Here is a 14,613-nt window from a genome sequence, read left to right as displayed (position 1 = left end):
TGAGAGCCACGCGGCTTTCTTATCAAACTATATTCGTTTCTTCTATTTATGTGTTCATATCTTATGATAAAATAAAACAACAGTATACATGCACCACACAATACTATACTATGCTGTCCTTTACTCTTACAGTGCAACAAGACTTAATACCAATCCTGAAAACGACTAAGAGAACACTAGGGACGTATGTAAACAAGAAAGTAAGATTAAATTATATTTTATTAACTGAATCATTTACAATTGTTATTAAGCAGTAATCATACCTGTAAGATTTAAAAAGTTAAATAAAAGTAAAGTTTTACATGATGTTACTTACTTCTTTGTTCTTCCATCCATAAAAAACTAAAGCGCACAAACACCATTCCGCAAATTGTAAGTAGAATTGATGATACGCACTACTTTACTATTCCACGCGGATATCGCAAATGGAAAACTTGTTCTCACATCAAACACATGGGCATCGTAACATATCCGACGGACGCCACGCACGCATCGTAAAGGATCACTCAAATCACTCGTTGTGGCTACACTGGGCTGTTACTATTAAATGTCTCTGATGGTCAACCGATTCTAGTATTACTACAGAATTAAAATATTAAGAAACGCGTAAAATTGTCACCATGTTTGATTAATGAACAAAACACGTGCGCACCACGAGACAGCGCTGAACCGACTAAGGCGGAATAAGCAGGTAAGAGAATTGATAACCGACCCGCAGTTGGAGGGGCATTCTTCTATCTGCGCACGACCTAAATGCTATTACAAATATATTGCAAGTTATAAATTTATCAGTTTACAAACAACATTATTTGAAAGAAAGGATTTTAATTAACGTACTGTGAAAAAATACCACATATGTTGGTTCCGCTTGTATTAAACACAAATGTTGTATTATTTTCTTCTTCAAATGTTGAAAGAATGGTTGTTCTACGACATCGCGTTCGCCGCTAGACACCTAAAACAACCGAAAATAAAAGCACAAAAATCGAACTTTGGTTATTTTTTTGTTTTTTAAACATAAAAGTTATGTATAAAAGTGACCTGCCCTCCGCAACTCTGTGCACCAAAAACTAAACAAAAATTAAGCAAGATTTTAAACCAAATCGATGGCAGCGCCATCTGACCGTTGAGGAACAAAACAAAATAGGTAGCTGACACGAGCGCCATCTGGGTGTGGCGGAACAAAACATAATAGATAGCCGCTGGTATCGCCCTCTAGTTTTAGGACAACAAACTTTAAACAAATTACCAAGAAATCTGCAAAGCGTCTGCTAATATTTAAAACAACTATTTCAATTAAAACAACTAATTTAATTCACTTTCCATTGTATGAACCATGAAAACTATTCATGTAAATGACAAACAATTTTAACACTTACAATCTGATAAAAAAAATCGTTGTCCTAGGGCAATTTGTTCGCCTGCTAGACACCTAAAACAAACAAAAATTAGCATATCGAAGCACAAAAACGATATTTTTGCAGGTTTCCCGTGTGCTAATCACACAAATTATTTATGAAAATGATAAACAAATTCATTACTTACAATCTGATGAAAGAATCGATGTCCTAGGGCAATTTGTTCGCTAGCTAGACACCTAAATCACACAAAAATTAGCACGTCGAAGCACAAAAATTACATTTTTGCAGGTTTCCCGTGTGCTAATCACACAAATTATTTATGAAAATGATAAACAAATTCATTACTTACGATCTGATAAAAGAATCTTTGTCCTAGGGCAATTTGTTCGTTTACTAGACACCTAAAACACACAAAAATTAGCATATCGAAGGACAAAAATGACATTTTCGCAGGTTTCCCGTGTGCTAATCACACAAATTATTTATGAAAATGGTAAAAAAATTCATTACTTACAATCTGATGAAAGAAGCGTTGTCCTAGGGCAATTTGTTCGCTTGCTAGACACCTAAAACCCACAAAAACTAGCATATCGAATGACAAAAATGACATTTTCGCAGGTTTCCCGTGTGCTAATCACACAAATTATTTATGAAAATGATAAACAAATTCATTACTTACAATCTGATGAAAGAATCGTTGTCCTAGGGCAATTTGTTCGCTTGCTAGACACCTAAAACACACAAAAATTAGCATATCGAAGGACAAAAATGACATTTTCGCAGGTGTCCCGTGTGCTAATCACACATATATTTGTGAAAATGATAAACAAATTAAATACTTACAGGCTGATGCAAAAATCGTTGTGCTACGAACGACATTTCGTCCGCTCGCGAGACACCTTTATAAAAATAAAACACGGATTCACTTTTGATGCTTTATACACAAAACTATATCTAAAAATGATAAAGTATTTCAGCTAACTTGCTCGTCCGGTTCTTTCCACAGAACACAAACGAAATTTATTTCAGCAATTAACTATTTAACTAGGAAACACGCGCGATAAATCATTAACTGAACGCCACACTCGATTGTTAATACTGAATGCCATCGATGGCCAACCGATTCTAATTCCACTACCGATTTAAAAAGATAAGAAACGAGGAGATGAACTAAACACGTGCGCACCTTACAACAGTGCGCGACCGACTAAACATAAGCAACAACAAACAAGAAAGAGAATCGACAAACGACCGTGGCGCACCCTCTAAACTGATAAACATTTATAAACATACATAGAACATGTTATAACAAGTAACAAGTAAACGAACGAATTAATAAATGAGTATGCATTTTATTTAGGCAATTTATGTAATAAAATTAAAGAAAAAGATTGCAAGCATATTTGTTCATGTTGATTAAAATTGTTTTGTCTTTTTCTTAAACATAGATTTGTTTCGTCAATTGAATGTAACTCGGTTGCTCGTGTTCTGGATGTAAATTGATGCCACATAGGTTTTCTCGTTTAAATATTGTATTAGATAAACCTGCACCGCATCGCTCAACGTGACGTGTGAATTGTGTCCTCCGTTCGTTCTTCTTTGCTAAACTTACATAGCGTTATCGGGGATAACTCTGGTTGACACCGAAATATTGCATCAAATGCACACTACAACAATCAATAGGGGTGGCTTTTCTCGATAAATATACATAAATGTTCATTTCTCATATAGTCATCGTCAAATTACGTTTTCTTTTTTCTTCAATTATGCGTACACTAATTTTATAAAAATATCATATTTAAACGAAATCTTGACGTGTGTTTGTGGTGAACACAAAGTTACTTCCCACAAATATAAAATTTTATACTTTTCTTTGTTACGTTCGTTCGATCGTCTTCGATACTCCTCAATTGTTTCGAATTATTTCATTCCCAGCATTCCTGTGTCCAACAGTGTTTCGAGAGTTAAACAAATGGAGAAAATAGAGAATTTAGCACTTTACATCATAGGTACGTACACGAAAGGCGTATATTTACAATTTTTTTGTGTTTTTTTTTTCTTTGCATTTTATCTGACTTGACTAAACCTGTCCGTGGACCTACAACAAAGGTTTACCAAGCCTGGTAAGTTGTTACACAAACTATTAAACTAACTAACTTTCCATCATCAAGCTCACCAACCTCGTCCAACAGTTCATGTCATATTCATTTGCTGAGTGTGTGTAATCCTGAATTATTGCGGTAGTTATGAAAAAACACCAAATAGGAATGGATATTATGTTAGCTGCGTTTCGTTTATGATATCATTCAGCGCAGCTACATGTAAAGCTCATCCGGAATTATATCGAAAATGAAAACATCGAGACATTACGAATTAGCAACGAGACATCAAATCAATAAATGCTTTTTGTATGTTTTCTTCGAATTGCGTCAACTCTTTGCCAAATTGTCTAGCATTGTTTTGCGAAAACGATGCCATGATGAAATGAGTCGTCTCGTTGATTAGTTCAATTGTGTCGCAATTACTATACAGTATTATTAAGCAGTCTCAACAGCCTTAAGAGTATGTACAGAATTGTAAACGTATTACATGACACATTTTTGGTGCTTTTAGCAAGTTGCTAGAAATCAATCTTAAATTTGTTTCAAATATTCTATAAAATATCCTTATCTCCTAGATATTGTTAATGTTTATTCATGTCCGCAGGTCGTGATTGATAAAATCGATCCCGCGTTTGGGCGACCCCCATGAACCTATTTATTATCATTAAATTTGTGTAAGGCTATTTTGTAAGCACATTCATATTTTTTGTTAGCATAGTGTTGTGGAATTCTCCGTTTTCAAAGAAAAACACAAAACAAATTCTTTTTGATTCCAATTGTACAACACTATTGAAGCATCATTCCTCATCTCCGCAAAGAATATAACGTTACGTTGCTTGGTGTGTACGAGTATGTGATTGTGTGTGTGTGAGTGTGTTCATATTCCTAATTTTGGTAAATTTAACTAGCGGAATCCCAGCGGGCGATCTGCAGTCGGCGCGCGTCGAGCGATGGCGACAAGAGAGAACGCAGCTCAGCGGAGGGAGGACTCACGCTGCCGCCGCCGCCGCCGCCGCCGCTGAAGTAGCGCACGGTGAGCGGTGACTGAAGGTGTTTGTGTCGGATCACCTCGCGCTCCGCAGGCAGCGGCCACAGGTCCTGCAACACACAAGCAGAGAGACGCGTGTCGAGCGAATGCCGGCGGTCGCTGCGCACCTGCAGAGACTGAGCTTCGTTTCAGGACTCGGCGCTTTTGCTCTTGCGTCCCGTCAGCGAACCAACGATAGATTTGAGCGCGGCGCCGATGCTCTTGCCGCCGGGGGTGTGCAGGTTGGACTGGCTGCGGCCGAGGCCTTGCGGGTGCGCATCCAAGCACTTCTGGTAGCGCAGCTTGCAGGCCGCCTCCACCGTTTTGCACAGTGCTCCGGACGATGGCTCGCAGTGGAAAACGTGTGCCACGAACGTGTCCTGGGCGGTGTGCATCACAAACGCGCATTGCTTCACGTTGCGCCCGATGCCGAGGAATGAAAGGTAGCGCACTCGACATTCGGTGATTAGCTTATCATCCTGTAGAAACAAATTAAACATTCCTCTGATTCACAGTTTAGATAAAGAAGAAAAAAAACCTACGCTCGGTTGTTGTATACTGATCATCGAAGGTGCAACAGCCACATTGACAGACTGCCACTGTTCCTGTGGTACGGAGGAAACTAATCTCTCAATGGCATCGTTCAGGACCTCCATACCAGTGGCCTGATTGACTTGAAGCGAACCGAGGTACTGAGCCCGCAGCACCTTCTTTGGTTCTTCCATGGGCGTAGGAAATGATTGTGCTAGACAAAACAGTAAAAAATCAGTACCCAAAGTAAATTATCCTAAAGTCATCCTCCACTTACTGACTAGAGCTTGTCCGTTCCTGTTCGATCGTCGATGCTCGGTGGGCAGGTTGGTGGGTCGCGTGGCCAGACCCCTACCGTTGATATCAATCGGTTTGGCGAGGTTCTGTTGTAAGCTGCGCTCGATCATGATCTTTTTGCAGATGTCACGTAGGGTGTTGGCAATGGTCCGCGCCGGCATGTCACAGCGGAACACATGACACATGTGTTTACGTGTCGTCCTGTCCCGAGCCACGTATGCAAAATCCCTAAACAAAACCATCCTTAAGCAACACGCCCGAAAGTCCAACGACCCAATCAACAAGACAAAAGTGGCAGGCAAGCATGCAGAAATGCAAACAAACACATTACACGTAGGGTAAAACGCTGAACAAACTTTACCTTTCTCTGTGATGTCCAGAAAAAAATATTGAAACAAAGATTTCAGATTATTTACACTATAGGTACAAATATACAAGATGGAGGACACAAAAATGTCGCGGGTATTACCTGCCATTGTCGCGTCCAACACCCCACACCCTTATCGTGTGAATGGGCTGCGTGTTCAAGACGGTGAGGTTCTCCGGATCAATCAATTTCAGCGCGCCCTCGTCCAGGTCCATGAACAAGTCCTTGCCCTATAAAGATGACAATCAAAACATGTTTTCCCCCGCGAAACGCAGCATTGTAAGATCACTCACGTCGCCCCAACGACCGACAACGTCCAACAGATCGTTCCGCCCGAGCGACAGATCCACGATGCATTTGTTCACCGCCTTGCTACTCCGTTCCGGGGTGAGGTCCTCCTCGGCAATCTCCACCCATCCGAGCGAGCGCACCGCAAACCTAATGGGCCTGTCTTTGGACTCCGGCTCCGGTCGGGCTGGATAACTGCGTCGTCTGCAACGCAAACATCATAAAAATGCAATCCGGACGAGGGGAGAGACATGACAAACATACTTGAAAGCTAATTCGTCCTTCTTTTTCCTCTCCTCGAGGTCCAAGTCGAGGGCGGAACTGGTGCTGCTGCGTGTCACCGAACTGGTCACGCTCTCAAACTTCTGAATCAAACTGTCCGTCTCTTTAAAGTCGCACTTGGCGTCCGACTTCTCCAACTTGTCATTGTTGGGCATTTCGGGCAGTTCACGTTGAATGGTACCGCTTTTTATGTGCCAATAATACGGACCGTCATTGTCTAGTGGTTACCAACAAAAAATATTCAATAAATAACACAAATAAACACAGAAAAACTTTTGCATTGCACTACCTTCATGTTTTTCCCAACCAGGCGGCAAGTCGGTTTCATCGCTGCGCTCTTTATCAGGCGAAGCGACTTCGATCTCGTCCGGGGATTTTTGCGTGCGACGCTTGACCGGAATCGCGTAGAGATCATTGTTCAGCTCGCCGGCGATATGTGGTATGCCCATCATCTCCTCCTCCTCGTCGCGATTGTCCTTAATGTTCTTCACCGATTTCTCGCATATGCTGCGAACAAACCGGCAACTTTTGATTAATACTAAATTTCAACTGCACGGCCACGGCTCAATAAAGGCGAAAACATTCTGTTTATGGCGTCGTGGGAGACGTCCCAGAATAGTTGTCGCCTAGTTTACGCACGCGTCTCTTTTTTTCTCTTCGCACGCTTTCATTGTGTTGTCGTGTGGCTCCGGGGCGCTTTGCTTAAAGATCCCCCATCTACACGCGAGTTGGTATCATATCTGGAAGACGAAACTCGATCTCGCAAATTCGCCCCGGCTCGTCTCTGGAGATTCCCAGACGGCGCGCACAGTCAATTTAATCCGTTACTACGACTTCGGACAACTTTCATGTTGGACCTAACATGTAGATTACGCTTTTTCCCCCCGAAGTTTTTTCCCGTGTTCTGATTACGAGTTTATCCAGTTTTCGCATTGATATGACATCGATATATCGTAATTTCAAATTGAACATTTCGATTTCGTAATACAAATGAGTATGGCGCGAAACATCCGAAGATCGGGCGTTAGCCGATTTCCGCATTAAGGAAATGCCTCATTGCATAAACATGACGCGCATGCATATACAATGCGAACGCCGACTGAATCTTGCGCGCGCCAAGGACGAAATCAATCTATCTCGGAGGTCAATTTCCCGCGCTTCGTGCTTTTTCCGCTCGCCATTCCGGAAGACGCACTCGCCGACCGACCGCTTTGATCAGATATTGCTTTTTCTCCGGTCAGCAACCACACTACACCCGCTGGCGAATGAAACAAATCGACTTAAAAATCATCCCGGCGCATCTCATTCTACAACTTTGGCGAAATAAAGAAACACATCACGCGTCGAATTAATTTTTATCGGATTAGGTGCCAATTGCTGCCTAAATTGCTTCCGTTTTATTCCTGCCATTCACCAGACGTGAAATTAACATATTAACGTCTTTCTAACGAGCTGCAACCGAAAATTACAAACAATTTCCAAACAAAAATAGAATCGACGCTTGTTTAAATTCACCCAGGGCGAATTTATAAACACCGAAATTCCATTACGAAAGCAGGCATCAGTCTCTTGGAGCGCTGTTAGTTTTCCGTCGTCGCTCGCAGCTTGCCTATTGATCTCTGTCCGCACGGAAAGCGGAAATATTCTCGCTGCAAACTTCCGCGCCAGATCTATTTATTTGTTTACGCGTCGACACCTATTCAGACACTGTCTTAAACTTCCTCGTTTTTATTTATTTCGATTGCAACGAGTTTAAAAATGGCTTCAAATAAAAACAGTTTTATTTAAAGACGGGAGCGCTTCTCATGCGCTCTGCAGTTGCTGACTTGCATGACTGCACTTCGATGAGCAAATTCGGTCAGCGAAATTATCGATTGCCATCGCAACACGTAATAATACACACAGATATTTACCGCAACAACTGGCAAGTGGAAACCCGACCGAAAACGCGCCCAACCGGAACCGACTCTGCAGACACTGCCGCTACACCTGTGCAGTGGTGTTTAATTTTAGCAAAACGCCACAGCCTGCATCCATCGGTATTTAACGCCTCAATGCCCTCCATAATTACATACATTGTGTTTATTTTAAATAGAAAAATCTTGTCACCTACCTTCGGTTGTCTGGATAATTCGACGAGTCAATATGTGTGACCTGCGGGCCGGTGTTGATATCCACCCCCATGGAACCAATGTCGAGGGCGGCGTATGTCTTGCGGTTGGGCGCCACCAGCGCCGCCGATTTGTGGCCCATATTGCAGATGTCATCCAGCTCCTGGTAGAGATCCTCGTAGATCTCGTCGGCGGTGTTGTTCGAGTTGAGCGCATCGTCGAGGCGCGCCGGGTCTAGATGATAGTTGGGATTTTCATAGCTCAAAAGACCATTTTCTACAAATGAGTAAACAAAGACAAACACACATTCGGTCAATATTGGTGAGGCATGTGTTAAATACATGTGTGTTATATCATTGTTGTTCTTGAGCAAGTCTAGACGATAACCAAATGACACGTCGTGGGTAATTTCATTCTCACGATCGATAATTAGACTTTTACTTTTTGCCGGATTTCTAACGCGCATGGAATCGCAATTAGCGCGCGCGCAGAATATTGTTATGCGTGATACGCAAGACACCGTAGAAATAAAATATGCGCGTGTTGCGAAAGTGATACACTTTTACAATAACTTTCAATTACTCAAGCGAAGAAGTGCAAAGATCAATTGAGTGTTTGTTTGTTTGTCTGCTCGTGCAGTGTCAGCTGAAAAAACTGGTGACATCATCACTGACATCACTCGAGATGAATTCGTGTGGGCGCGCTGTTAGTTAATTCGTAATTCCGGTGATTTTATTCGCTGCGAGTCGGAAAAGTTACGATTGTTGGCCGTGGCGGCGGCACGTAAAGATCCCCAAAACGTCGCAATTAGACGTGTGCGCACCCCCTACCGACGGTGCAAATCAAAGGCCTCTCGGCTCATCAAAACCCCGTAGCCGCCGCCACTCTTAAATTGGCTTGTTTTTACTCGGCCCCCGAATAAGTGGCAATTTCGCGCTGCGTACCAGATTTATAAAGTAATAAAGGCCATGAGCGCACCCGCCGAAAACCCTAGAACCCGACACGCGGCACATAAAATTAGTTTTATTGCTTTAATTTAAGGATTACACGGGATTTTCGCGCGCGCCGGGATCAAAACATGCCCTCCGACACACGCCAAAAAACAAGTTCAACTTGCGTGCGCCTACTTTTGGTCCTCCTGGACGCTGATATCATTGATATTCGATATTTGATTTCGTAACAATTCCCGAACAAAAGCATGGAAATTAATTAAATTAGGATGGCATCATAAAAGTTTAATCCTTAATCGGGTTTCGGGCGGCAATTCCAACGCGTCGGCAGCCGTATAACCGAAAGACAATCGAACACGTCCGCCCGAAAATCTCAATTGATTTAATTTAATTAGGTCGTTCGGAGGCAAGTTGAGGCAAGTTTGCGTCTGAATCTGGCAATAAACAAAAATTACAACCCATTCATTATTGCTTCCCACAAAAAGTTTGCCAAAGTTTAAACTTTAAACGCTTCACACAATATAATTAGAAGCTCCATTTCCGAGAGATGCAATTTCACACAGTGCTCATTGTCGTTTACGTAATAAACCAGAAGAACAGCGGCGTTAGACGTAATTATATTCGGTGTGAAAATGTTGACCACATATTGTTCAGCGGAATCTTCGGAAGATTAGAGTATCGAAATTGAAATTATACGTAAACACGCGAAACATGCTTGCTTGCATTATCATCGTAATTATCCATTGTGCAATTGTGATCACGCGCAGCTTTAATTTACTTTCTCGGCGCGCTTTATTAGTCGTGCGCTGAGAGGAGAAAATAAATTTATAGACAAAACACAAAGTAATACAAAAAGCAATAAAATAAATACAAATTTCTCTTGAATATTCACCGAATAACAAAAAGTAATTATTTTACTTTGAATACGGGTAACTTTTACATCAACTATTCGTCGAATTCGCTAAAATATTTAAAGGGTACGTTTTTTTTTGTGACATGACGCACAATAAAGAAGTAAAAACAAAATCGATAGAGTAAATATAAAGTTTTTAAATGCTGCTTTTCGGCTCGTTAAGTCTCCAAGTGAGCAATTACACGTCATTCGAGTAAGTGAACCAACATGCGCGTCCGTCAAGTATGACCGCACCTGAGTGATTATATTCTTGGCGGCGGTGGAGGCGGTGATTGTGGCAAAGCGTTTATTCAACCGCGAATGGTGTTTTTCCAAGCAAAACAAATTAAACCACGAATAATTTCGAATAACAATTACAATAGCGCTCGCGCAGAGGGAATAATAGTGAAATGTGCGCTCATTGAATTCGTTGAATTCGTCTATTCATCACCGAATTACCGTAGTTCGCGGTATATCTGCGTGAATAAAAGCCGCGGTTTTATGCGTTTCGTGTGTATATGTGTGCAGGTCATAATGGAATAATAACGGAAGGCAAACAGCGAGCGGAAGAAGCCTTCGCATTCACGATATATTCACATATTTCACGTTCAATAGTTCAACGGCGGCGGTGACACACGCTCGCTGATATGATGCGTGCGAAATATAAAAATAAAAGGCATAAAGCATAAAATGTGAAAATATGCCAAACATAAAGTCACAACACAACTGCACATGTGTTTCGATTTGAAATTAAATGAGATACAGTACAGTTTTGCGAACGTTGCAAACGCGTGTGATATGATGTCGGAATTCTATACAATTCACAAGAAACAGATGATGTGGCATATGAGTGAATAACTTGCAAATTACCACGACAGGTGATTTTCAACGATAACCGTTTTGACCGCTAGGCAGGTGCAGCCAAAGCAATGAAAGAAAAAAATATAAACATATTAGTGCAATCACTTTTACTCTACCAGGAGAATATTTATAAACACAAAATAATATAATAATACGATGAATGGCAATAAATTTGAATAAATTAGAAGGCAATACGTGTAAATTTTCGTCGTTGCATTACGTATGATGGGAACGAGTGCGTTCGGTATTACGAAATCTAATTTGGCATTAATTTATTGCCAAACGAAAATGCACAGCGACCTTTCCAGCGCCATTGTATAATAATTCTCTTCTTGTCGCTGTGCTCGACGCGCCGGCAACATTTTAATGACCTTTTCGAGGCGGAAACCAATCAATGGGATGCGCTCATCACCACACAGCCATACATAATCTACTTTTTTGTGCTTCGTAATAAATCGAACGCGAGCACAATGAAAATTTCATCATAAAATTTTTGTGTAAAAAAAATCACAAAATCAAAATAGCTTACTAATCAAGTTGTTATTGTTGTTGTTGTGCGTTGACATCGACGTGCGATGATACACCATGGTGAAGAGCTTGATAAATCCCAAGAGACGTGCGAAAACCTCGAGATAACGTCAGATTGCCGCCGAGAACGGCAGCATTATCACTTTTTCGATGAAAACACGCCGAGTTTTATTTTAATTTAAGTCACGAGCAGATTTGATTGATAAGTATAAATATAATAAATTTGTTATTGGAATAATGTTTTACGACGCACTGGCGCCGCAGGTTTCGATCGCGACTGGCGAACGCGTTCGCGACGTACCGCAGCAGACGTATGACTAAGCAGGCGGACGCCCGGCGTGCTCGCAGTCTGCGAGAATAGAGGTAGAGACCCTGCCGACGTCGGGACGCCAGCAGTCGATCGGTCGCCCGCACGCCATTCCAGCCGGCCGGAATTCGATCCGTCTGTGCCAACGATTCAACGAAACGCGATGCACACTCAGCGCCGACTTGCGAGGGTGTGAAACGCAAGAAATTCAAGAAAGAAACCATAAACTTTAAATTACACACACCAAAGAAAGAAAAATCAATAAAATAATTTTTATAATTATTTACTATTAAGAAATTATCCTCACCCATATTTGTATTATTAAACTATTAAAGAAACAAAGTGTGAAACGGTGAAATTAGTTAAACGGACGTGCGCACGCCGCGATTAATTCATTAATGCAATTTAAAGCATGGAAAGCCATCGTGCGTTAAATACGAGTATACGACTCTCGGCAACAAATAGAAATAATAAATTATCGCCCACGTTTATCGCGCATTTCTTTCGCGGTTGCGCCTGCGGTAATCGCGTAAGTAGTAAGTGTGTTTTTAGTTTCAATTTTACTTTTGTTATTGCGCTCTTTAACGCGCCGTTATGCTTGTAATTGCACTTGCGGTGCAGCAATTATTCGCATTCTCTCTCCGCAATTAATTAATAATCAATTTTCAGCGTCGTCTGATTGGAAACAGGAGAAACTTGATAATCCTCGCGAATGTAAATTAGCAATGAATAATTTAATCCGAGAAGAAAGTTATAATCTGACCCAGAGAGTCGAAAACCCAAATTGAATTTAATTTATCATCAGTACGTTTGAAAGCAACGAGAAATGCAGAAAATGGTATAGGTGGGGGGGGGGGGCAAAGTGGGCCCCAAAAGCGAAAAAAGGGAATTTGTTTACCTTTTTTCACTCGTTACACTATTTTTTACATCCTTGTTCAGTATTCAATATTAATAAGCCGTTTCTGTCAAAATAAAAAAATCAGAATATGGGGAAAAGTGGGCCGCCACCCATAAAAATTTTGCTATTACCTTTGTATCAATTTTTTGCTTATATATATATTTTTTCATTTCTTAATTCGAATTTGAAAAAATCGAGTGAGTTATTTTCCTCTCTTATTTATCAAAATATTTAGTAGGCCCACTTTGCCCCTCAATTTTTTAAGCCACCTGAATTTCAGGGGCCCACCTATTTCACATCTAGAGTGGAAAACAATCGATTACATATGTCCCTAATGTATAGAAAACAGTGTTTTCCACTATGGCAGTAGAAAAATGCAATATTCTAAAAGTTATCCTTAAAATAAAGCAGTAATATTTGATGCTTTTCAATTATCCTCCCCGGGATGGACAATAGGCATTCGCAAACAAGAAAATAACTTTTATTATAAATACCAAATAAGCTGGAAATGTTTATCTGCCGCTGTCGCACACGCACATTTATTGCCGGTGGTGTGGCGGCGTAAAAGTCGAGAAAGGATAATCGCATACCATAATCGTTATCGTCGCGTTTTCGTACCCTGCGGTTGCCCGATTCGCCCAATGCGTATTGTTATCGTCGGAGGCGCGCCCGATATTGCGTGTGTACAACATGCGAGCGATCATTACGCCGCGAAACTCACCGAGAAAGATGTCCTCGTCTTCTTGAGCGGCGTGCGCAGTGATGGCGGCCATGCCCTGGACGAGCGCGAGCAGCGACGAGTACGGGCTACGGGTGTCCGACAGGCTCAACTGCAGCAGACCAAGGGGCGCTCTGTGGTGGAACTCGCCACACAACATCCCCGGGCAGAACGAGCATTACTTCCAATCTGCAACACACCAACATCATCCATCACATAAAAGAATAAGAATAATCACCCAGATGTAATCGCCATCCAGATAAAACATTTAACTAATTTTTCATTGCTTTCTTTTTCGAAGAAAATTAAAGAAAATAAAAGAAAACGCAAGGCATTAACTTCGTATTCACGCCGAGGCACATGTGTGTGCGAGGAGAGAAAAGTCGGCGGAGAAAATCGAGCGAATGTCGGCGAGCGCGCGCTCGCCAATTATTTATTCAAGACGTTTGTTTATATTATTTATACAAGTCGGAGAAATTGTATGCATTGTGTGTTACGTGCCGTGTACGCACGAAGGAAAACTCATGCATTCTTAATGGAACGCTCGAATGGAAACGAAAGAAAAGAACACAACAGCCGGCAACGCTAAAGAAACAAATGTTGACAAAAGGAATATGTGTCAAAGTCAATTAAATTTTTTAAAGATTAGCGCCGTTTTTCCAAGAATAAACGCGAATTGCCGGCGCGTTTGCACGCGAAATAACTATTTGCAAAGAGGAAAACAACCAAAAATAGAACATGCGCCCCATGTGCGCGCCGCTGATGAGAAATCGTGGAATAATTAAGGCTGTGCCGCACCGCTTATTTATTATTATTCCCACCCTCACCTCGATAAGGTAAAGGTAGGTCGAGTGGCGTGTGACGAGCTTTGCCAAGTCTTTGGTAAATATTTTCTTTATCGCGAGCAACCACCACACAAATACTGATGAAATAACGCATGAAATCAATGTCAATATTTGTTTTCTTCAATGAGTAATTACAAATTAGAAAAATAAAAATTTGAAACAAGATGGTAAATTGATGTGCAAATTACGCATCCAGTGTAAACAAGAGTTGTGTTTTAAACGCAGGACAAGCACGCGAACCAACTATT

At 41.3% G+C, this 14,613-nt stretch overlaps 1 protein-coding gene and 1 long non-coding RNA gene across 6 annotated transcripts in view; both read right to left on the bottom strand.

Annotated features, from left to right (window-relative positions):
* Positions 1–201: 201 nt before the first annotated feature.
* On the bottom strand, positions 202–2,614 carry LOC135792649 (uncharacterized). Of its 5 annotated transcripts, none has more exons than XR_010548419.1 (9): positions 2,344–2,614; positions 2,205–2,260; positions 2,041–2,092; positions 1,876–1,927; positions 1,711–1,762; positions 1,546–1,597; positions 1,380–1,432; positions 317–955; positions 202–263 (listed from the first exon to the last, which is right to left on the bottom strand). It is a non-coding gene; the product is annotated as an uncharacterized lncRNA (long non-coding RNA). The 5 variants fall into 5 exon arrangements; XR_010548416.1 differs by having other exon boundaries at positions 317–756; positions 838–955; positions 2,205–2,588; XR_010548417.1 differs by having other exon boundaries at positions 317–738; positions 838–955; positions 2,205–2,588.
* Positions 2,615–2,693: 79 nt separating this feature from the next.
* Positions 2,694–14,613, bottom strand: part of LOC135791562 (protein Fe65 homolog) — a 28,021-nt gene continuing 16,101 nt past the window's right edge. The window contains exons 4-12 of the mRNA XM_065301998.1: positions 13,524–13,709; positions 8,369–8,642; positions 6,545–6,762; positions 6,238–6,472; positions 5,979–6,177; positions 5,788–5,915; positions 5,299–5,546; positions 5,033–5,235; positions 2,694–4,969 (exon numbers count right to left, since the gene is read on the bottom strand). Of these exons, the coding sequence (XP_065158070.1) occupies positions 4,640–4,969; positions 5,033–5,235; positions 5,299–5,546; positions 5,788–5,915; positions 5,979–6,177; positions 6,238–6,472; positions 6,545–6,762; positions 8,369–8,642; positions 13,524–13,680 (1,992 nt within the window). The 5' untranslated portion in view covers positions 13,681–13,709 and the 3' untranslated portion in view covers positions 2,694–4,639. The remainder of the gene's footprint in view (positions 4,970–5,032; positions 5,236–5,298; positions 5,547–5,787; positions 5,916–5,978; positions 6,178–6,237; positions 6,473–6,544; positions 6,763–8,368; positions 8,643–13,523; positions 13,710–14,613) is intronic.

Source organism: Atheta coriaria, unplaced genomic scaffold, assembly GCF_025399875.1.
Source record: "Atheta coriaria isolate IRGN ID8LTWV9N9 unplaced genomic scaffold, Caltech_Dcor_3.1 hic_scaffold_5_pilon, whole genome shotgun sequence".
NCBI lineage: Eukaryota > Metazoa > Arthropoda > Insecta > Coleoptera > Staphylinidae > Dalotia > Dalotia coriaria.
The sequence above is the reverse complement of the archived record's forward strand: the minus strand, read 5'-3'. Positions and strand labels throughout refer to the sequence as shown.